Source organism: Mustelus asterias, chromosome 10 (genome assembly GCF_964213995.1).
Source record: "Mustelus asterias chromosome 10, sMusAst1.hap1.1, whole genome shotgun sequence".
In the NCBI taxonomy this organism is placed as follows: Eukaryota; Metazoa; Chordata; class Chondrichthyes; order Carcharhiniformes; family Triakidae; genus Mustelus; species Mustelus asterias.
The window spans coordinates 78,257,262-78,281,806 of record NC_135810.1 but is presented as its reverse complement, the minus strand read 5'-3'; the positions used below and the strand labels follow the sequence as shown (position 1 = coordinate 78,281,806).

Genomic DNA, 24,545 nt, shown 5'->3' with positions numbered 1-24,545 from the left:
CGGGTGGTGAATGTGTGGAATTCACTACACCGAATGTAGTTGAGGCCAAAACATTGTCTGATTCAAGAAGAAATTAGATATAGCTCTTGGGGCTAAAGGGATCAAGTGATATGGGAGGAAGGGGGGGGGTCAGGATATTGAATTCAATGATCAGCCGTGATCAAAATGAATGGCAGAGCAGACTCGAAGGGCTGAATGGACTACTCCTGCTTCTAGTTTCTATGTTTCTATGGGTCAGTTCCCTTGATGTTCACTCTCAACCAAGACAGTGCCTAATTTTAGATGACATCCACGAAGTCAACACAGGCCATTGCTCATTCACATCGACCTTTGACTTCCATACATCAACAGTGCAAGGAATAGGTGACGGAACTTCCGTGAAGCAAATGGGCCAAAATACACCAAGGTCTTGCACTGCATAATTGTAGCTATACCTATTCATAGGCCAGAATTTTATGCACCACCCCCCCCTCCCCCCCCCCGCCCCCTCACCGCATCCCTGCAGATTCTGAACTGGGGAGCAGAAGGAGCATAAAACAGCACAGACAAGATTCCCTCTGGGATCCCACCAGTTCAACCTGCCCTGACCCAGACATGATTTTATGGTGGGGTGGACAGAACCTTGGAAGGGAAGCATGCCCATGCCCCAATTAAGTGGCCTCTTAAGGGCCTTTACCCACCCAGCCTTAATTTTTAGAAAAAGCTCTCGCCCTCAAGCTCAGGGTTGGGGTGGGGGCAGAGGGGGGGCATCACCATTGGAAAGCCCCTTCAGACCAGGGACACTCCCCCCTCATGGACCAGAAACCGCTGGCCCTCCCTTCCTCCACTGCCCACCCTCCAACAGTGAGACTCCCCCCTGCATACTTGACCCCCCAGGACCTTTCACTTGTAGGTTTCCCCATTCTTTCCTCTTCCCCATTCTCCTTCTCGTCATTTAAGGGAACTGGCTTGAACAGGCTTCCAGAGGCAAGTTTCACTTGAGTATAAAAATAGGCACTCTGAAAGTGCAGTTTGCTCTGAACTGGAGAGCTGCTTGGACTGTACCAGTGTGTGACACTTGGAGTTTCGTGAAAAAAAAGGTTAGGTGAAGAGTGAGCCAGGTGATCCTTTGCTTTTCAACCTTTCTTTAGAAAGAAGAATGCCAGCCTTGGTAAGTAGGACCTGGTGAGTATTTTTAATGTCCTTAACACACCTTAAACCAGCGGAAGTAAAAGTAAAAGGAGTCATTAAGGGTAAGTCATGGCAGGGCAGCTGGACCATTTTGAATGCTCCTTTTGTACAACGTGGGAAGTCAGAGACGTGTCCAGTGTCTAGGGCGACCGCTTTTACAGGAAATGTCTCCAGCTGCAGCTATTTGAAATCCATGTTTCAGAGCTGGACTTGTAACTGGAGTCACTGCGGAGCTTCTGCAAGGATGAGATCTTCGTGGATAGCACATTGAGATGGTCACATCACAGGTAAAGAGTGCACAGTAGAAAGGGAATGGGTGACCACCAGATAAAGCAAGAGCACTAGGCAGGTAGTGCAGGATTCCCTGGGGTCCATCTCCCTCTCTAACAGGTTTTTCATTTTGAATACTGCTGGTGAAGATGGTTTCCCACGGGAATGCAACAAGAACCAAGTCTGTGGCACCATGAGTGGCTCAGCTGCACGAGCGGGATGGAAGAAACAGTGGGAGAGCAATAGTGATAGGGGATTCTAGCGTAAGGAGAACAGATAGATGGTTCTATGGCTGCAGACATGATGTGGAGATGCCAGCGTTGGACTGGGGTAAACACAGTAAGAAGTCTCACAACACCAGGTTAAAGTCCAACAGGTTTATTTGGTAGCAAAATCCACTAGCTTTCGGAGCGCTCGCTGCTCCTTCGTCAGGTAAGTGAGAGTTCTGTTCACAAACAGGGCATATAAAGACACAAACTCTATTTACAAAATAATGGTTGGAATGCGAGTCTTTACAGGTAATCAAGTCTCAAAGGTACAGACAATGTGAGTGGAGAGAGGGTTAAGCACAGGTTAAAGGGATGTGTATTGTCTCCAGACAGGACAGTTAGTGAGATTTTGCAAGCCCAGGCAAGTCATGGGGGTTACAGATAGTGTGACATGAACCCAAGATCCTGGTTGAGGCTGTCCCCATGTGTGCGGAACTTGGCTATCAGTCTCTGCTCAGCGACTCTGCGCTGTCATGTGTCGTGAAGGCCGCCTTGGAGAACGCTTACTCGAAGATCAGAGGCTGAATGCCCGTGACTGCTGTATTGTTTCCCAACAGGAAGAGAACGCTCTTGCCTGGTGATTGTCGAGCGGTGTTCATTCATCCGCTGTCGTAGCGTCTGCATGGTCTCCCCAATTATTGGGGACTCCCACTCACCTGACGAAGGAGCAACAATTTGCTACCAAATAAACCTGTTGGACTTTAACCTGGTGTTGTGAGACTTCTTACTGTGCAGACATGATGCCAGGGTGGTGTGTTTCCTCCCTAGTGCCAGGGTCAAGGATGTTATTGGGTGGCTGCAAGACATTCTGAAGGGGGAGGGTCAACAGCCAGAGATTGTGGTCCATATTGGTGCTAACGGCATAGGTAAGAAGAGGGACGGGGCTCTGAAAGCTGAATATATGGAGCTGGGCAATAAATTAGAAAGCAGGACCTCAAAGGTAGTAATCTCAGGATTACTCTCAGTGCCACACGTTAGCAAGAGTAGGAGTCATAGAGGTTTACAGCATGGAAACAGGCCCTTCGGCCCAACTTGTCCATGCCGCCCTTTTTTTTAAAAACCCCTAAGCTAATCCCAATTGCCCGCATTTGGCCCATATCCCTCTATACCCATCGTACCCATGTAACTATCTAAATGCTTTTTAAAAGATAAAATTGTACCCGCCTCTACTACTACCTCTGGCAGCTTGTTCCAGACACTCACCACCCTCTGTGTGAAACAATTGCCCCTCTGGACACTTTTGTATCTCTCCCCTCTCACCTTTAACTTATGCCCTCTAGTTTTAGACTCCCCTACCTTTGGGAAAAGATATTAGCTATCTACTTTGTCTATGCCCCTCATTATTTTATAGACCTCTATTAGGTCACCCCTCAGCCTCCTATGTTCCCGAGAAAAAAGTCCCAGTCTATTCAGCATCTCCTTATAACTCAATCCATCAAGTCCCGGTAGTATCCTAGTAAATCTTTCCTGCACTCTTTCTAGTTTAATAATATCCTTTCTATAATAGGGTGACCAGAATTGCACACAGTATTCCAAGTGTGGCCTTACCAATGTCTTGTACAACTTCAACAAGACGTCCCAACTCCTGTATTCAATGTTCTGAGTGATGAAACCAAGCATGCCGAATGCCTTCTTCACCATTCTGTCCACCTGTGGCTCCACTTTCAAGGAGCCATGAACATGTACCCCTAGATCTCTTTGTTCCGTAACTCTCCTCAACGCTCTACCATTAACTGAGTAAATCCTGCCCTGGTTCAATCTACTAAAATGCATCACCTCGCATTTGTAATGGAGAATAGATCAGATGAATGTGTGGCTGTAGAGATGTGTGAGAATGAGAGATTTGGATTTCTGAGACATTGGAACCAATTCTGAGGAAGACAGGAGCTGTAAAAGTTGGATGGGTTGCACCCCAGTAGGACCAGGGCCAATATCCTTGCAGGGATATTTGCAAGTACTATGGGGAAGGATTTAAACTGGAGTGGCAGAGGGATGAGAATCTGAGTGGGGAGACACAAGAGAGGGAAACAAAGATAGCAATGAAAGACAGAGGGTAGAAAGCAAAAGGAGAAGGCAGAGGAAACAAGGGCTAGCAACAAATAGGGCCCTAATTCAAAATAATGTGTAAAAATGTTATAAAGACAAGTCTAAAGGCACTGTATCTGAACGCATGGAGCATTCACAATAAGGTAGATGAATTAACAGTTCAAGGACACCCAGATCTCTCTCTACTGCAGCACTCCGCAGTGTCTATCCATTTAAATAATAATCTGTTGTTCTATACTTCCTGCCAAAGTGGAGAAACCTCACATTTTCCTACAATTTGATCCATTGGCCAATTTTTTGCCCACTTTCCTAACCTATCTGTGCAGACTGCTTGTACTCTCTTCACAATTTGCTTTCCTTGCAGCCTACAGGGATTGTTGCCAAGAAAAACACATCAGGAGGACACTGTGAGTGAAGCACATTGTGGTAAAGGACATTTGTTGTGTGTCTGATATGCTTAATTAAGCGCTAATATGAAATTATATCAAAGCTGGAAATCTGGAAATCACAAGGGAGGCAGAAGATAAGGTACGTCAGGGACCAGGAGGAAAACACAGGAAAAGGAAGAGACAGTTTGAAAGTGCAGATTAATGGCTACCTCCCTCCTGCATTGTCTCACTAGATAAATTTCTATTTCAGTAAATGAAAAGAAAAGAGCCAAGATAGATAAAGTGATTAAAAAGATTTATTAATAGTTAACGTTTGGGTAAGAAAAATGAATTGAATTAGATTAATACATTGTTGCTTTAAATGGATGAGGAGGTGGAAGATATTTTGTACCATTTTCAAATGCCTAACGATGAACAGGAAAGTCATAATCAAATGGATATATTGGAAAAAAACATTTTATGGTTCAAAGAAACACAGGAGGCATTTTAACCCCCAAGAACAGCTGGAGATTAGAATTTATTACTTTTGTATTTTTCTATAATCATTTGTGGGACATGGGCGTCTCTGGCTGGCCAGCATTTATTGTCCAGCCCTAGTTGCCCTTGAGAAGGTGGTGGTGAGCTGCTTTCTCGAAACATTGCAGTCCATGTGCTGTGGGTTGACCCACAATGCTGTTAGGGAGGCAATTCCAGGATTTTGACCCAGCCAATGTGAAGGAACTGCAATATATTTCCAAGTCAGGATGGTGTGTGGCTTGGAGGAGAACTTGCAGATGGTGGTGTTCCCTTGTATCTGCTGCCCTTGTCCTTCCAGATGGAAGTGGTTGTGGGTTTGGAAGGTTACCACAATCCAGTTCCAATATCCCAACTTCCCAAGTTTCACAGAGATATATCTGGAAGCTGATCACTAAAGTTGCCATTTTAATTATTGCCATTGGGCAGATAATTATTGGTGCAGTTAATGTCCTTAGGAGACACCAGAGAGGTTTATTTAATGTTAAATTTCATGTCCCCAGTATGGGTTTGCCAGGACTCATGAAGCAAGATTGAATTGCAGTTTGTGCATGAACTGAGTAAAACCTTGCTGATTATAGTCAGTGTCTTGGAATTGAGATCCAAGATCCCTGGCACTGTGAGGCAGCATTGCTAACCACTGTGCCACCGTGCCTCCCATACTATATACATGTCACAATCCCAGTACTACCACAGCAACCAGAGACTTTTATAATTCAGGTGCTTCATCCATCGATGCATAGCTGGTTTGCAAGTAAGAAGAGGTTTATGCTGTTACGTGTCAGATTCCCTGGGAACTGTTGTGATGCCTTCATATGGTGGCAGTTCAACATCTCTCACCTTTTCATTCCAGGAAGCAGACTTATGAACTGGCTCCACACCATGCCCCCTTCAGAAATCATGACATTTGTGAGGAATGAAGAACAGGATGACTAAAATGAGAACTACATGACTTCAAGATGTGTCACAGAGCAGGCCTTGGAATGTTGAAGATTCACTTCAGGAGGTACTCTTCAATGGAATAATAGCCATGCACTTGGTGCTGTAAAACCTTGCACAGCAACGAATGCTGCAGGTGGAGAATGAAAGGGTCATTAGCATTCTTTGGATGAGGAGAACATAGACGGGGAGGAAGAGGATGAGGGTGACCTCCTCAGTGGCAAGTTTGGTGGTGGGAGGGTGGGGGAGTGGCCCTGCCAATTTCCCATCCCCATCCCAATTAAGTCTGTGGCAGGAAGATTCATGGACAGCATTCTTGTCTGCCACTCATTGAGGTCCTTAAGTGGGTAATTAACACCCAAGTAAGGATCTCATCCCGGAGGGATTTCCTGATTCAAATGCACCCATCACCACAGTCTTCATTGAAGATCATTGATTCCTGTTAAGTAACCCCTCAACTTTAAAATTCTCAGCCCTGTTTTCAAATTTCTCCATAGCCACCCTCTCCCTATCTCTTCAATCACCAACTGCCCTAAATAACTCCGAGATACCACCACAGCTTTAATTCTGGTGTTTTGAGCATCTCTGATTTGATTTAGTCCATCATTGATAGCCACGCTGTTAGCTGTCAAGGCCCAAAGCTCTGGGATTCCCTCCTTAAATCTCTCCCCATCTCTACTTCCCTTTTCTCCTTTGAGGCATACCTTAAAATTCATCTCTTTGCCCAAAAAGCTTGTTGTTATCACCCCTAATATCTCCTTATGTGGTTTGTCGGTTGGTATTCCTATGAATTGCCTTGGATGTTTTACTACATTATAGGTACGGGATAAATATAAGTTGCCATCGATGTTGTTTATTAAATGTGCACTGTAAATACAAGTTATAAGCATCTAGACCTTTGCTGCTTTATTTGGAGGTTCCTGCTGGTACTGGAATAAGTTTAAAAGACAGAAATTTGTCTACATATATGTTCTTCTATTTATTTATTAGTGTCACAAGTGGGCTTACATTAACACTGTGTTAATGTACTGTGTGACTAGAAGCCATCCTGTTTTATTAGCATACCATCAATATGAGAGTATCTCCCACAACAAATACATCATGGAAAACTGTGTGGTGATTAGTGATGCAGCTAATTTATAGGCAATTAGCAATCAACAGCACTATAGAGAAGTAGTCAGTCACACCTATTAAAGCCAATTGCTATCTCTGGACAAATTTGGATATTCCCATCTGTAAAAGCAAAACAATTCCTTCCAGAAAGCAGATCTGATTTCATTTTAAACTCACAATAAATGGCGGGTCTACAATTTTATATTAAGAGAGTAGAAAACATATATCTCAATGTTTAATGCAAAACATTCTATCAAGTGTTAATACTAAAAGAAAAATCTGGCACTTTCCGACGGCCATTAAAAACTTCTGATTTGGGAGTGGAAAGCTAAGCCAGCTTTCAAAGAATATTTGTATTTTTAAAACTCTTTTTGATATGTAGGAAGATGTTTTCTATCTCTGTGACCAGCTAAAATCTGGTTTTATAAGGCCTCCAAAGCCTAATTTATTTCACTATTGTAGATTTTGATATTGTGGCCAAAAGCACCAAGAAGTAAAATACATTTAGCTGATTTACAGAAAATATTAACAGTCATGATAAAAATAGTATCTGCTAAAATTAATTTAAGATTTCTCTTAATGTGCTTGGCAATTCAATGGATCAAAATGTTGTACTGCCATCAAAACACTAATCACAAAATTTTATCACCCTTCACGCCGGTTGGATTTTCCCATCCTGCCTCAGTGAAAGGAAATTTGGCTGGCTGCCAAATTCTCCAAGTTCGCTGCAGTGGCAGTGTGGCGTGAATGGCCAGTAAGATCGTGTCTTTAGGTTCATTTTAGTTGAACTAATGAGGTGAGGGTTTCCTGTCTTTTGGCTGTCAGAAACGTGTATATACTCACTGTATCTGATATTTTATCATTATTATAATGGCACATGTGCATTTTGTAGGAAAAAAATTGAGATGATTCCTGTTAACTCTAGATTTTTGTTCCAAAAGGGGAGAGTGCACTGAATCCATCAAAGCATATGGACTCTGACAACAACCCAGCAGTAATACCAAAGACGTCTGCTCCAGAACTAGCCATGCCTCTAGCCAAGCTGTTCCAGTTCAGCTACAACACTGACCTGTATTCGATAAAATAGAACATTTTCCAACTTGTATATTGGGAGTAATTTTAATGTTGGGAGATTGGGCATAATTGGATTTGCCACCATTAAGACATCTCTCCCAATTTTCATTTAAAGTCAATGGGAATGAATATCAGGTGTGGTGCACAATGGCTGAGCAAGTTGATATTGCCAATTTTGCACCATTATCTCCATTGAATCTTAATGTCTCAGGCAACTAGGGGATGGGCAATAAGTATAGGCTGACTAGTGTTACTCACATCTCAAGGACAAATTTAAACAAATATACTGTTCCTGTACTTGACTCATGGATATTGTTAATCCATGATAAGGTATGATAATACTAGTGGTCATTATGTAAACATGCATTGAACTCTTCTAAAATGGGAGGCAATGATTTTGCCCTTCATCCAAATTGCATCACATTTCTGAAACCCTTATCCACAAGGCTCAATTCCTTCAACACTCCTTGTTGGTTTTCCAGATATCAAGCCGTGTAAACTCTAATTCAGTGGAAACTCTGTCATCCACATTCTATCTTACAGAAAGTCCAGATCACCTATTAGGCAGGATTTTCTGGCTGTGCTCACCCCGAAACTGGAAAATCCCACCTGAGGTCAACGGATCTTTCCCTGGTCCACCCTCGTCCGCTCTGATTCCTGTGGCGGGCGGAATGGGAAAATTTGTCTCATGGTCTTTGCTTCTGCCAATTTCCAACTGGTGACCCCTAACATATTGAATTCATCATTTTTATCATAACTTACAATCCACTCCATGTTCTTTCACCTCCCTGCCTTTACAACCTCTTCTGGTTCTATTACCTGACCCGGGTCCACTGCTCTTCCAACTCCAGCCTCAGTTGAACCCATCTGCCCTTTTACTGCCATTAGCAGTCTTGACCCTCTGTTCTGCAACTCATTTCTAACCCTGCCACTAAATCTTTTACAAAAGCTCTTTCATTTATGTTTCTGTAGAGAGCCACAAGACACTTTACTATGTACAGGCTGCATATATATCCAAGTTGTTGCTGGAAGATTATATCATGTACATCTCCATGGTTAGTGAACACATTTTACAAAGCATTGTTCTATTAACAAATTTGATGTTGAATTTTCACAATAACTACACTCATCATAAGTGTGCCCCCTCCAGTTCAGCAAACCAAAGTTATCAATTAAATGTGTAAGCATTTCTTAAATCACATTATTTATTTGATTAATATTGCATAATGAACATCAGAAATAGTTGACAATGGAGACTTTGCAAACAGTTATTGTTCTAATGGAAAGGAAGACAAGTAACATAACTCACAGTCTGCTTCCTGAATATCACATTTGCGTGCTATACTATTCCACAAATGATGAATACTCAAATAGTGTTTTATACAACCGTGCTTGATAGAATCCTCAGATGACAACTCTGGCACAGACAAAAATATACATTATATGTATTTACACTGTACATTCACAACATAGTGACTGGTCATCTGAGGCATACCATACATTAAATTGTCTACAGACACATGTACATTCGATTGAATATATTTGAAAGGAATAAAAGCAACTAATATTCTATAATGTCAAGTAATGAACAATTAGCTGGGGAAAACCAAAAGCTTGCTCATTTACTAAAGGCATTATTATTGTAAACCGCTTGTTCATTTACAAGAATTTTATATAGTTTAGGTATCCCAAAATTGGCATGTTGTATACTACCAGAGCATTATTCTCTTTGCGAACTAAATTAACTTTAGATATATAAGGGCATTCCACTTCTAAATGATCATGGATAAAATTCACACACTGCTTTGCATACTGCCTATAATACTTGGAACAGTTTAAATACACTCCTTCCTCTCTCAGACCTCTGTGCCAACATAAATAAACGCTTAGCCTTCTATTAAAACTCCAGACTAGAAAGTTCAAAAGTACCGACAACAGTAAAATTAAACTGTCTTTGTAAAATGTTATAACTCCTTTATTTCTTAGCAACAATCCCTGAATTTCAATTACACAAATGTATCACCAAAGTAATACTTACAAATTTTAATGAACAGGATAGGCTTCAAGGCCCCAAAGCCTGCCTATTTGCTTGATTAAGATCACTTAGCTATCTTGTCATTAAATCTTTCAATGTCTTTATCACTAGCAACAAATCTAATTGCCCAGTTCAGCATCTATGCCATCCATTTCAATGGTTCTGCCTGATAATTTATTCCACAAATCTAGGATTATTTCTATTAAAAACCTCTATTTGATTTCATTTATTACTTCTAATTTTCTACTTTTAACTTGCCACCACTGGAGTTTCAATATTTCCGCATAGTGAACAGCTTTGGTGATCCCGTTCATACTTGAAAAGTTCAGAATTTCCAAATGGAGTTGAGCTGTGGTAACTTTGCTGAATTTTTGCATCAATGCTACAAAAACAGATTTGTTTGCATCATGGTGTAAACTTACTAAGTTACTCCAACTGGTTTCCAATCAATCATTTCAAGTCAATATAAATGACCTTAAGATTCACTGATTTCTTATCAATACCAACTAAACAGTACAATATATCCATGACTGTATCCAGTCTAATTTCTCTTTGGTTGAAATAAAGAAATTATAAAACAAATATGAATTGGGTGAAGGCAAAGGTGCAGTGAATATTTTGTTGCAGAGTGATGTTGTGATGATAAATAAAAAGTACAAAGTGGAATACCCTGAAGATCAATGTTAGGACTCCTACTTTTTCTAATTTTAATCAATTGCATTCAAATTGGTTAAATTTGTAAACTATAAACTCAAGGGGCAGTCATGGCTAAGAAGTCAGTCAAAGACCTCAACATTGGCTAAATAAAATCTCTAAATGGACAGAACAATAGTGGATGAAATTCAACAGGAAGAAGTCAAAGCATTGAACATTGGATTGGGCTCCATAAATACTCAAAAATGATACTGAATAACGAAGGGTGAAGTTGCAAGAAAAGTAAGAGTACCTCATGAGCCAAGTGATTATAGACTAACAATCCATAAAACAAATAGAATGATGAGCAACATGGCTAAAACAATCAGAATACAATGCAGAGGACTGATGGAATTTGAATGCTAAAACTGTAGACTTCCAGGCTTATCATACCTTGGGCATAGTGCACAACTTTGGTCATCAAGACACAAAGATATTCAAACTTTAGAAGCAATGTACAGATGACTCAGCAGGCTGATTCCTCATGTCAGACTGAGTTATGAGGACAGGCTGTAGAAATTTGGGCTCCTTATAATGCCAAGGAGGTGATTGAGGAGAGATTTCACTGAGGTATATAAGATCGTAACAAGTCTAGAAAAAGTAAATTTGGAACAATACACTTTAAACAATGACAAAGGACAACTGCACACATGCTAAAACTAATGAGGCAAATTTAGGATTTCCTTAAACAAGGAAATTATTTATACAAGGAGTGGTAAATTAATTAATTGATTAAATACTTGAGGTAAAATCCATCGAATCATTTAGGAAGTAGTTCGATATCATGACAGAGACTGTACAGCCTTTTGGATGGGTAAGTTAAAATTGAATAAATTGTTTTTCTCATGATCACAAAAGAGTGCAATGGAATGTTTATGAATGAGGAAACATGTTCTAACTGGCAGATTAAATGCAAACTCTTAGGAGAGTTGTAGGATATTCAAATGGAAATCAGTTTGAGATTTTTTAAATCAGCTACATTGATTGATCTATCTGGTGAAGAGGATGGTGGGTGATTCAACTAGCAGTTTGATCCAAAATAAACTAGAATGCTAACGAGAACAGGATCAAAATAGAAATGATTGAAATGAGAATACTTCAATGCATATCCAAGAATGAGCATTTACTACGCTCACGTTCAGAAAAAAAGAGGCCAAAATCTTTCAGGACGTGATCACTCTGATCTAACATGAACATACGAACGAACATAGGAAATAGGAGCAGAAGTAGGCCTTTCAGCCCCATGAGGCTGCTCCACAATGCAATAAGATCATGGCTGATATGTTTGTGTTTCTAATCCTACGTTCCCATCTACCCACAATAACCTTTGATCCCTTTGTCTAACCAGAATATACCTACCTCTGCCTTAAAGATATGCAATGACCTCACCAGTGGCCAAGTGCTGGTAGATGGGATTAGATGAGAGGTCAGGTGTTTCTTGTGTGTCAGTGTTGACTTGATGGATTGAAGGGGTTCTTCTGCACTCTATGATTCTATGATTCAGAGTTTGTAGGATGAATGGAAGGGCACTGAATTAGCATGCAACAGATGGGTGTAAGTGCCATAAGGGCATCAGAGAATTCAGTGTACACTGCCATTTAGGAGGCATTGTCCAGGCGCTGCCTACCTTCACAATGTGCTACTCAGCTTCTTTGTAAGGACACTGATCTGATTTAAAACAAAGCAGGAGATTTCCTCAGCATTACAATGCATTTTATTGACTGAGACCTGAAAGTTGGGACCCATGCTTGTCCTCATGAATGATAGTATACCTAACCTTGTTTGGGGTTCAACTGTTCACAGTCCCTGCCCTGATTCTACTCCTTTGATGATAGCTGCTCCCTACAAAGAATATCAAAAACTCCTGGAAACAGTGAGCACCCGTTGCAACCAGGTTTGCATTGTTTTCTAATAGGTCTGATAGTCTCCCATTGACGGTTGCTTTGTGAAACAAGTAGAACCCCTGAGAAATTTTGGCCCCACAGTTTAAGAAAAGAACACTGAACAATGCTCCAAAGATAGGATATATGTATGTTCTACAGAGTAATAATAACATTCACATCTTGCAACCTTTATGCCAGCTGGCCAACTGGCAAGACATCACTTACATTGAGCATTTGACGTATCCTATAACTAACAGATTATAAAAACTTGTATGAAAGTGCAAATCCTGCATTGCATTTTATAGTACTTGATCTGTAACATTTTACTTAAATCGCATGAAAAAAAAATTGAAAATGACATTAATACATATCTATATTCAATTCCCTTTGCCGTGGAAAAAAATAGATGTATTTATGAAGGAGTCTACTGCTGTTCCATTTGACCTTCATAACCTCTGTAGATAAATTACTGCTTTGACAGATTGACCTATTTTAAAATTAATTACAGTGTGTGTTATTATTATTGAAGCACTAGTGATAATCTGAATTATAGATAGATTTGATACTGCATATATCAAGGTGCAAATAATATTGAACAATGTCTGGTATTATCAATAAAGTGTCAAAGGTTGATGGCATTAATGATCATATTTATTTCTAAAGGTGGGTGATCAGGTCACAGAGATCAGCACCATGTGTTTCATATTAGTTATAAATGATGAGTAATAAAGCTGCAAGATGTCATTTTCACCAGTTTTCCCAAATGAACTGAAAAGAAATCCAGATTATAGATGTAATAAATAAATAATAAGTGGAACTAACTGGGTCTGTCATTGGATACTTTGCTGTTTCATCAGTTAAAAATAGCAAGGGTAATAGACTTATCTGGGTTCATTATTTGTGCATATATATTTGTATATGCAAGAATGTGTATTTGGATGTATAAGTGCAGGTAAATAGAATAATAAGCGACAATTAAAATCTCATCAACAAGTGATAAGTCAGCTGTCCACCTGAGTCCAGTTCATTACAGAGTTTGGCCAATGAATAGGGAAAACAGTGGACCAATGAATTTGTGACGGTTCATGATCCCACTATTTTGATACCACATTCCATAACACTACTTAGTCCATAGAAATTATTATAGCTTGTCTCTGCAATGTGCCAATATAAAGTATCAAGAATCGACAACCCATCCAGGTCCAAAAGTGTTAGCTTAATCTGATTTCATGTGAATGAGTTAAAACAATACTGTACAACAGTATTTAAGTGAACAATCATCAGTAAAGCATTGATATAAACAATTCTTTTTTCTAAAAATACTATAACTACTAAAATGCTATTTTGTATTGTTAGTGTACCATCCTTGGTTGATCGTGATTGCACTGATCTCATTAGATAATAGGGGTTGAGAATCAATCATTGTCTGACTTGGAAAATTCAGTATTTGGCTCGGTGTCGTCAAATGCTTCCTTATTGCTGAAAGCAGCATTATGTGAAGCACTGTGTTTTGGATTAACATGCACCAGCTCTGACAAAGTAATATTGTCATGATTCACCAAGATCGTTTTGTCCATGTTTTCCTTACTATGTCGTGACACAACACTGTCAAGAAAGTCTAATTTTGGTGGCAATATTCCACTTTCAAACAGATGCTTGGCCAAATATGAAACACCAAGGTTTGTCAAGAAGGAGAATAACATTGACATGGTTTTAAAGGGGAATCTCTGAGCGTAGACAGGTTTGCCTCCAAAGCTATGTTCTAAATAGCATCCAGGATAACAAATAAATGGCTGCAGATGTAAATACGGTTCACCACCACTAATTCGAAGCAAAAGACCAATGATGTATCCAGCGATTGAGCCATATGTGTTCGTTCCTTTGATGAAAAGCACTGATATTAGCTGAGGAAAGATAATAACGTAGACAAGATCTGAGCTCAGATACCATAGACCGTAGATAGATTGGGCCAGCAATGCCATAGATGTTGCTGCTCCTCCAAACAGAAATATGGTGATTCGCATTACCCACACTATTTCTTTGTCTGTGGCCTGTAATGAACAATTATATTAAGAGAATATTAATCACTGTTGTAGAGGCAAAAGAAGCCAATATGATACGGATTTCCTTCAAGTTACTCAAAGAGGATTTTAACCGCAGAATCAATGTCTCGCTGTCACCTTTTGCAATGCAATCCAGATCATAACAACTATGAAAAAATAAAATCCTCATCTCACCACTGTTTTTTTTTGCCGGTTACCTTAAATTTATGTTCTCAGGTTACTGATCCTTCTGCCAGTGGAAACAGTTTCTCCTTATTTGCTCTATCAAAACCCTCCATGATTTTGAACACCTCCCATCAAATCTCCCCTTAATCTTCTCTGCTCTAAAAAAACCCCCAGCTTTTGTCTTCATGTCATCAAAGTCCCGCATCTCTAGTACCATTCTAGCAAATCTTCTCTGTTCCCTCTCCAAGGCTTTGGCATCCTTCCTAAAGTGTGCTACACAAAATTTGACTTAATACTCTCTTCAGTGAGTTGCAACATTATTTTTCTAATATTCAACATCATGATGGAAGTCGACCAGAAAAGAAATCCAACTGTCTACCACCTCACTCTTTTTAGAACGTCTTGCCCTCTCATTTGCTGCAAGAATCACAGTAAAAAATTATATTAACAATGAATCCATAAATTGATCAGTGCTTCCTCACTTATAAAAACGTGTCTATATGAATTATTGCCTTGCTGAAATCCAAGCTTACCTCTTGTCTGAATGCAAGATGGTAAATATTGTGAGCAAACATGGAACTTGCTGATAAGATGGAAGAATCTGCCGATGACATCACTGCAGCAGAGACAGCTCCGAGGCCAAAAAAGGAAATATAAGATGGACACAAATGCTGCATCACTATTGGCAAAATCATATCCGTCTCATTCCTGTTTTTGGGATCCGGCAAACCATATGAAGTCTGATTCCAGTCTATAGAGAGAAAAGGACCATCTAGACATAAATTGTATTACAACCTGCAGACAAAAGGAATGTCATTCATTGCAAATATTTTGATGCTGTTTTGCATCTGGACAAATACAAACACTTGGTACAATTCCAAGCAAACACGCTGAAAATGTAATTTTGCAATTCATAATTTAGACTAATACCCAATTTGTTTTCTCCTGATTTCAAAATGGAATTAATTTTTCTGTGTTCAGAACAATAATTTGCTAATAGTAAAGACTGCAGTAGCAATTTTGCTGATATGCCGACAGAATATATTTTGATTTTGATCAGTAGTAGTATCACAGATCATACACTTGTAGATGTTGTATTTCAATGAATTATTACAGAAAACTGGACTCTGGAAATGCAATTATCTTTCACTGTTTCTTTTGTGTGTGCTTTTTATGTTCTATGAGGAAATTTAAAGTATGTGGCCATACTTAAAGAAGCATTTTGAATGTTAGATCATTTTAATTAAATGTTATAAACGACTTGTACAGCAAGGAAAAACATTGCCTAGCAACTCTTTTTTTTATAAAGATTCATCCATCACAATTAGGATTTATTGGAAATGAGGCTGTACAGGAACAAATACTCCAATCAACAAGGTGCATGGATAGTCAGTCACTAGATTTCATAGATTCTCATTTGGTTGTCAATTTGTATCACAAATATGTTTCACTTTAAGCAGGACCTGTAAGTGTTTAAAAAAATTGAATTATGGCTTTTTCTCCAACCAATGACAAAATGTTTGCAAATCATAATGCAATGTGCGATTCATCAAAGCTTTTTTATGGAATTGATGTGAAATGCAAAAACTTTCCTTATTGTTTTACTCCTGTGTGATTCAGCATATTTAAAATTTATAAATCCCCATTCTTTTGGGTACCAACCTTGAACAAAAGTGCATAGGCCAACTAGGGCATGTGAAAGTTTCAAAAGTAAGAAGTCTCACAACACCAGGACTTTAACCTGGTGTTGTGAGACTTCTTACTGCGTTTACCCCAGTTCAACGTTGGCATCTCCACATTAAAGTTTCAAAGACCAAGACTACTGCAAGTCATAACGTTGAGTTCTAAGGCCAAGTTGCTTCTGGGTCTTTTGGCTAAGATCAAGTGTAGTTTGTGATCCTGCATCTGGTTTTGGCCAATAAGGTAATACTGAGGCTTCACCTGAAGCAATTTTTTAACAGCCATCTGGGCTTTTTAGTTAAGATGAAGCTTAGATCACGCCCTGGAGGGGGTGTAATGCCTCATCCTGTCAGCTTGGATCTTGTTTGATCGAGCCCAAGATGGGAGGAATGATATGTCTTGTCAGCTTGGATCTGTTTTGAATTGGATTTTGATTGGGAATAAAGTTATGGTCCCGTTATTTAAGAAGGGTAGGAAGGATAACCCGGGTAATTATAGGCCGGTGAGCTTGACGTCCGTGGTGGGGAAGTTGTTGGAGAAGATTCTTAAAGATAGGATGTATGCGCATTTAGAAAGGAATAAACTCATTAACGATAGTCAACATGGTTTTGTGAGAGGGAGGTCATGCCTCACGAACCTGGTGGTGTTTTTTGAAGAAGTGACCAAAATGGTTGACGAAGGTTGGAAGATAAAGAAACGGATGTCATTATACACATTGGTGGAAATGACGTAGATAGGAAGAGTAGGGGGGTCCTAAGAGAGCAATTCAGGGAGTTGGGAAATAGGTTAAAAAGTAGGGTCACTAGGGTGGCCATCTCTGGGCTGCTCCCAATGCCTCGTGCCAGTGAGGATAAGAATAGGGAGTTGGTTCAAATGAATGCCTGGCTAAAGGACTGGTCCAGGAGGGAGGGCTTTATTTTCATAGACCAATGGGAGGTTTTCAGGAGAGGATGGCACCTGTACAAGAGGGAGGGGTCACAACTAAGTTGGAAGGGCACAAATATCCTGGCTGGGAGCTTTGCTAATGCAGTTCGGGGGGGTTTAAACTAGTATGGCAGGGGGGTGGGGATCAAACTATTAGGTCTATAAGTGTGGTGGCTGGGGACAAGCTTGGGGCTGGGACAAGGCTGGCAAAGAAGAAGAGCACTCTGGGGGAGGATGACCTCACTGAGCCTGGGGGTCTGGAGTGCTTATACTTCAATGCAAGGAGCGTAGCAGGTAAAACAGACGAACTTGGGGCCTTAATGCGCACGAGGAATTTGGATGTGGTTGCGGTGACAGAGACTTGGTTGAAAGAGGGACAGGACTGGCAGCTGAATATTCCAGGGTACAAGTGTTTTAGGCGAGACAGAGGAGGGGCCAAAAGAGGTGGGGGAGTAGCGGTATTGGTTGGAGAGCATATTACAGCGGTGCAGAGGGAGGACAATTCGGAGGAGTCGTGTAGCGAGTCACTCTGGGTGGAGCTGAGAAACAGGAAAGGCGCAGTCACTATGTTGGGGGTGTACTACAGGCCCCCCAACAGCCCAAGAGAAGTGGAAGAATGGATATGTCAGGAGATACTGGATAGGTGCAGGAAATATAGGGTTGTTGTAGTGGGAGACTTCAATTTCCCTGGTATAGACTGGAAATCGCTGAGGGCAGGGACTCTGGATGGTGAGGCATTTGTAAAATGTGTACAGGAGGGTTCGTTGGAACAATATGTGGACAGCCCAACTAGAGAGGGGGCTATACTGGACCTGGTGCTGGGGAATGAGCCCGGTCAGGTCTTCAAAGTTTTGGTTGGGGAACATGTGGCAAATAGTGACCACAATTCTGTTAGCTTTAGGATAGTGATGGAAAAGGATGAGTGGTGTCCCAAGGGTAAGGTGTTGGATTGGGGGAAGGCTAACTTTATTGGGATCAGGCAGAAATTGGCAGCTCTTGATTGGGAGAGGCTGTTTGAGGGTAAATCCACATCTGGTATGTGGCAGTCTTTTAAGGAACGGTTGTTAGGGCTACAGGACAAGCATGTGCCTGTAAAAAAGAAGGATAGGAAGGGTAGGATTAGAGAACCGTGGATAACCAGGGAAATTGAGGGACTGGTCAAAAGGAAAAGAGAGGCGTATGTTAGGTCCAAGCAGCTAAAAACGGAGGGAGCTCTGGAGGAGTATAATGAAAGTAGGAAAATACTCAAACGGGGAATTAGAAGAGCAAAAAGGGGTCACGAAATGTTCTTGGCAGACAGGATTAAGGAGAATCCCAAGGCATTTTATTCATACGTTAGGAACAAAAGGGTTGTTAGGGAAAAAATCGGACCTCTCAGGGACAAAAGTGGGGACTTATGCTTGGAGCCCAAAGAGGTAGGGGAGATCCGAAATGAATACTTTGCGTCGGTATTCACAAAGGAGAGGGATGTGTTGACTGGGAGTGTCTCGGAGGGGAGTGTTGAACCGTTGGAGAAAATCTCCATTACAAAGGAGGAAGTGTTAGGTTTGTTAGAGAATATAAAGACTGACAAATCCCCAGGGCCTGATGGAATCTATCCAAGGCTGCTCAGGGAGATGAGAGGTGAAATCGTTGGGCCTCTGACGCAAATCTTTGTCTCGTCACTGGACACAGGTGAGGTCCCAGAGGATTGGAGGATAGCCAATGTGGTCCCGTTATTTAAGAAGGGTAGGAAGGATAACCCGGGTAATTATAGGCCGGTGAGCTTGACGTCCGTGGTGGGGAAGTTGTTGGAGAAGATTCTTAAAGATAGGATGTATGCGCATTTAGAAAGGAATAAACTCATTAACGATAGTCAACATGGTTTTGTGAGAGGGAGGTCATGCCTCATGAACCTGGTGGTGTTTTTTGAAGAAGTGACCAAAATGGTTGACGAAGGAAGGGCCGTGGATGTTGTCTATATGGACTTTAGTAAAGCATTTGACAAAGTCCCTCATGGTAGGCTAGTGAAAAAGGTTGGATCCCATGGGATAAAGGGGGAGGTGGCTAGATGGGTGGAGAACTGGCTTGGTCATAGAAGACAGAGGGTGGTAGTGGAAGGGTCTTTTTCCGGCTGGAGGCCTGTGACTAGTGGTGTACCGCAGGGCTCTGTATTGGGACCTCTGCTGTTTGTGATTTATATAAATGATCTGGAAGAAGGAGTAACTGGGGTGATCAGTAAGTTTGCGGACGACACAAAACTGGCAGGACTTGCAGATAGTGAGGAACATTGTCAGAGGCTACAGAAGGATATAGATAGGCTGGAAATTTGGGCAAGGAAATGGCAGATGGAGTTCAATCCTGATAAATGCGAAGTGATGCATTTTGGTGGGAATAATGTAGGGAGGAGCTACACGATAAATGGAAGAACCATAAAGGGTGTAGAGACGCAGAGGGACCTGGGTGTGCAAGTCCACAGATCTTTGAAGGTGACGTCACAGGTGGAGAAGGTGGTGAAGAAGGCATATGGCATGCTTGCCTTTATAGGACGGGGCATAGAGTATAAAAGTTGGGGTCTGATGTTGCAGATGTATAGAACGTTGGTTCGGCCGCATTTGGAATACTGCGTCCAGTTCTGGTCACCACACTACCAGAAGGACGTGGAGGCTTTGGAGAGAGTACAGAGGAGGTTTACCAGGATGTTGCCTGGTATGGAGGGGCTTGGTTATGAGGAGAGATTGGGGAAACTGGGGTTGTTCTCCTTGGAAAGACGGAGGATGAGGGGAGACTTAATAGAGGTGTATAAAATTATGAAAGGCATAGATAGGGTGAACGGTGGGAAGCTTTTCCCCGGGTCGGTGGTGACGTTCACGAGGGGTCATAGGTTCAAGGTGAAGGGGGGGAGGTTTAACACAGATATCAGAAGGACATATTTCACACAGAGGGTCGTGGGGGCCTGGAATGTGTTGCCGGGCAAGGTGGTGGAGGCGGACACACTGGGAACGTTTAAGACTTATCTAGACAGCTATATGAACGGAGTGGGAATGGAGGGATACAAAAGAGTGGTCTAGTTTGGACCAGGGAGCGGCGCGGGCTAATTGTTCCTGGTTTCTCGTTTCAAGGCTTCATTCTATGATCATCTTGCTGGTGCCAGTACAGAGTGAGACTGCGGATAGTTGGGAACCTGACTCGGGGGCAGGGAATTCATATGGTGTTCGTGGAAGTGGAAATGACTAGGGTTGGGAAGCATTTTCCGATCGGGGCCATTGTGATCTCCTGGACTCGTTTCGATCGCCTCAGGGGGTCGGAGAGGAATTTCCCAGATTTTTTTCCCCCATATTGGCCCTGGGGTTTTTCACTCTGGGTTTTCGCCTCTCCCTGGAGATCACATGGTCTGGAATGGGGGGGTGGGGGTAAGTTAATAGGTTGTAATGAACAAAGCATCGTAGCTGTGAGGGACAGCTCGGTGGATAGGATATTGGTATGTAGATAGGCTGGAAAATTGGGCGGGGATCCTGGATTCAGGATTCAATCCTGGACCGGGGAGCGGCGCGGGCTTGGGGGGCCGAAGGGCCTGTTCCTGTGCTGTATTGTTCTTTGTTCTTTGTTCTTTGTACCAAAAGGTACAAAAATGTAAGCAATATTATTTAGCTTTAATGACAATGTTAACACAACGCGAGCATCTGTAACAAGCATTTCACATAATCATTCAAATGATCGAAAATGGCAATTTGCGGAAACATTTTAAAAAAATTTATAAATGATTTTTTTTGGTAATGCCCAGGTATGCAGCATCTCAGAATGGTACGAATGAAAGAAATGACAGTGACACTGTGAAGATTACGTTACTTTACCAGTGGATGCACCAATTGCACCGATAAGTACAGACGGGATGGCCATGATTATGCAGCCAAAGGCAGCCAGGAAGGAGAGGATCTGTGCATAGGTAGCAGAAGAAGCAGAAAGGACCCTCTGAAAATACACCTGCCACGGGATTCCACCCAACATCTGAAAATAAACGCAATTATTAATCATTGTGCTGTAACTACATTCTACCTATCTCGCCTAACTAGGCATTAATACGGCAGCCTGTGAGGAAGGTTATATTTACATTAGTGTACATTTTCTGATGTGCTATTCTTTTAGTATGTATTAGTATCTAGTTTGCTAGCTTCATTGTTGTATACATTAAGGAACACGGCGCTGCTTCTTGAAGACATTACCCATACCAATAATAGGAAGTTATCTATCCAGGTGAAGATGTCCTCTGTATTAATAGACCCCAACCAAGGCGCTTGGTAAACTTCGTGACTCGCTGTGATGGAGATGTCTGTAACTGCTGGGTTTAACATGGCGAAAGGGATGCTGATCCACTGGGAAACAAAAGATTCAAATGTTGAAAAGTTGCCTTACTTTGATTGAACACCAATTAATTTTAGGCTGTGGGTGCTGTTTTCAATTGTTACGCTTACCAGTCCCACGAAGATGCAGAATAACTGGACCACATCCGTGTACGCCACAGAGTACAATCCCCCCACCAGAGTGTAGAATATAGCGATCACAGCAGAAATAACTACCGATATGTTTATGTTGATGTCGACAATCACACTCAAAGTTGCACCTGAAAAGCAGTTGTTTACTGTCTTAATATTGGCCTTCAGTACAGTAAATATAAAGAAAACAGGTTATCCATCCTTTATTCCTTAATATAAAACAGCATTGTTCACAGAGAAACAACGGTCGCTGCATTTACTTTTGTTGTTAAAGCTAAGACTGGACTTTTATTTTACTTCCAAACGTAAATCGGTGTGAAATTGACATGAGTTGGATTTCAGGCAATGGGTCCTTGGTGGGTGGGGTGGGGGGCAGGGGGTTACCTAACGCGGAAAGTACAGCTGCCGACCAGAACATCTCCCCCATGAGAGCGGGGATGAAAAGCAGTCCTCCCATTCGTTTGCCGTAGATCTGCTGAAATGGATCCAACATGGTCACGTAACCCCGGGAGCGCATGGGTTTAGCGAAAAACAGGCCACCTGTAAGACAAGAGAAAGCCTTTCAATCCCAAATGGAAACAAATCGCCGACCAGAGTTACCGCAAGGGGAGCGGGGAAGGGGAAATCAAGCTGAACTTGTTTAGCTCCAGATTCTTTAGATCTCTTGCTGTATTTGCCCTGACGGAACACCAAAACCTTGTCTTTACTTTAGTCAAACGCGCACTGTATTTACAGACAGTTTGTTCCGTAAATTCAAGTTTCTGCAGTTTATAATCCGGATTTCCGCCTTTAGCCTGATGGAACACGGTACAAACTCATTCCCATGTTCATTTCACCCGATTGAAAAGCCTCTCCATGGTTAGTACCTTTATGGTTTGGGATTTAATTATTTTAATTGGTTTTTTTTTGCCTTGCAACGATCAAAGCATGAATTACAAAGAATAAGATCCTCCGGATGTTACTCCCTCTCTGTCTTCAATGTTCCCGTTAAAATGAGGCCCAATTTAATAAAAGATGGTAAAAAAATGTACTCTGGTTCTATTCCGTAACAGTAAAGCGGTCTTTGTCAGGCAGTGCGCAATAGTGACATTTTTCTAATAAAATTATCCACTGGCTCGACCAAATGATCGTAAGCAGAACCTCATCGCATGATCTGACCGTATCCATTTAAGTAAGTCACAATTGTTTTCAGTAAGAGCCAATCGAATCTCTTTTAATGTTTTGCTAATGTTAAATGTCCTTTATGGAAAGAAATCTGCCGTCCTTACCTGGTCTGGCTTACATGTGACTCCAGAGCTACAGTAAGTAATGTGGTTGACTCTCAACTTCCCTGGGCAACATAAGAAGGGCAACAAATGCTGGCCAGGCAGCGAGGCCCATGTCCCACGAATGAATAAAAAAAATCAAACCTTGTCACTGGGAAATGAGCTGACAGTCAATGAATTGAATCAGGAAGTTGCTGTTAACTGGTTCTATGTTAGTTGGTTCTGAGAGATTAGTTTTATGTGGATTAGGTGTTTGATTTGCGCAGTTCTACGCAGTTGTTAAAGTTAGTTCCTATTAACAATCTTGAATAGTTACTGTCTTGTGGGGCTGCTGCTGGGTGTGGCAATGGTTACAGCTTCAAGTCCATTTTATTTGTACAATGCCCTAGGGCTTCAGGGTCCATACCTAAAACCAGGCTGAGTGCATATCCGAATGGAGCCTGTGCCGAGGCCAAACCGTACCCAGGGAGATAAACCGCCTCTGCTGTGCCATTGATGTAACCGCCTCCAACCCAGGTCGCTGTGATGAGAAAAGGAGTTGTTTAATGAAAGGCAGCCTTCCTCTAGGACCAAAACAAATATCATTCCGGCGCCAACAGGGAAGGAGAACAGCAAGATAATGAGAAAATAATTGTAGCACCTATCAGGAAATACTCACGTGAGGCATGGATGACAGAGTATGGAAATGGTGAAAAGGGCAACAATGGTAAAGGAAGGGGAGAGAGTTCAGTGCAGTGAGAGGCTGTTCTGTTTTTTAATGTAGCACCTATCTTCAAATATTCGACAACAAAGAATCAAATCGCACCTTCTTCCATCAATGTCTGGTAATGAATGTGGCGGAGCCAGAAATCATTGGGGGAATCTATAAAGGGACACTTGATGATTTATTTAAGCCTTTTTTAAAATTGTGGAGTATTGAGAAACAATACGAACGCCAGATCAATCTTCGTATTTACTTTCCTCACAGGGTTAGGCGGTCCAAAAGTACAATGGACGCCAAGCATCCAAATATTGTGGGGACTATTCTCCCTACTCTTTGTTCGCTACAGCCGTTCTTGCACCGACAGCGGGGGTACAGAGTGTACAGAGCAGACTGGCTGAAACATGGGCGAAGCTATTCACAAGAACTTCAGAATGGGATCAAAACGCCACTTGGCACTCACCTGTCATGGTGAACCCACCAACCAGCAAGCCAATGTTTCTTCCTCCGACCATTATGGCTTCACTCCTATCCTGATCAGTGCCCGTATTTTTACTTTTCCAAGCGGCCCATATTCCAACACATAAGATTAAGAGATAAAACAGCACAATGGCTACTATCCCACCGACGTGAACGTTCATTTTCTGTCCGAAAAAGAGCTGGCAGCAAAGCCGCGAATCCCGAGGAACCTGAAAGAGGGAAAAGCAGACGCAATATTCCGAATGAATACACAAAAGGGCAAAGGCATTAATGCATCCCTGGGGTGTCTGAGCATTTAACATAAGATCAATTTACTGGACAGGGGATTGCTGGATTTGAGATTCCGGGAAACACCGGCTCAGGCTAATTGAAACTGTCTCTTTCAAGCAATCACCATTAACA

At 41.6% G+C, this 24,545-nt stretch overlaps 1 protein-coding gene across 1 annotated transcript; it reads right to left on the bottom strand.

Moving 5' to 3' along the window:
* Positions 1-13,809: 13,809 nt before the first annotated feature.
* On the bottom strand, positions 13,810-24,304 carry LOC144500052 (high-affinity choline transporter 1). The gene is made up of 8 exons (XM_078222814.1): positions 24,127-24,304; positions 23,370-23,483; positions 22,083-22,238; positions 21,678-21,826; positions 21,435-21,578; positions 21,060-21,213; positions 15,156-15,373; positions 13,810-14,445 (listed from the first exon to the last, which is right to left on the bottom strand). Exons 1-8 carry the CDS (start codon positions 24,302-24,304, stop codon positions 13,810-13,812), a joined length of 1,749 nt encoding a protein of 582 aa, XP_078078940.1.
* Positions 24,305-24,545: the final 241 nt, after the last annotated feature.

Bases quoted from the DNA above. Each gene is read 5' to 3' on its own strand.
- LOC144500052 (XM_078222814.1), bottom strand. From the start codon at position 24,304: ATGAACGTTCACGTCGGTGGGATAGTAGCCATTGTGCTGTTTTATCTC. The intron at 15,374-21,059 runs GTAAAGTAACGT...TTCTCTCTATAG, and splicing joins TGCAATTGGTGCATCCACTG to ACTGGAATCAGACTTCATAT. The intron at 14,446-15,155 runs GTAAGCTTGGAT...TGTTCATTACAG, and splicing joins ATCTTGCATTCAGACAAGAG to GCCACAGACAAAGAAATAGT.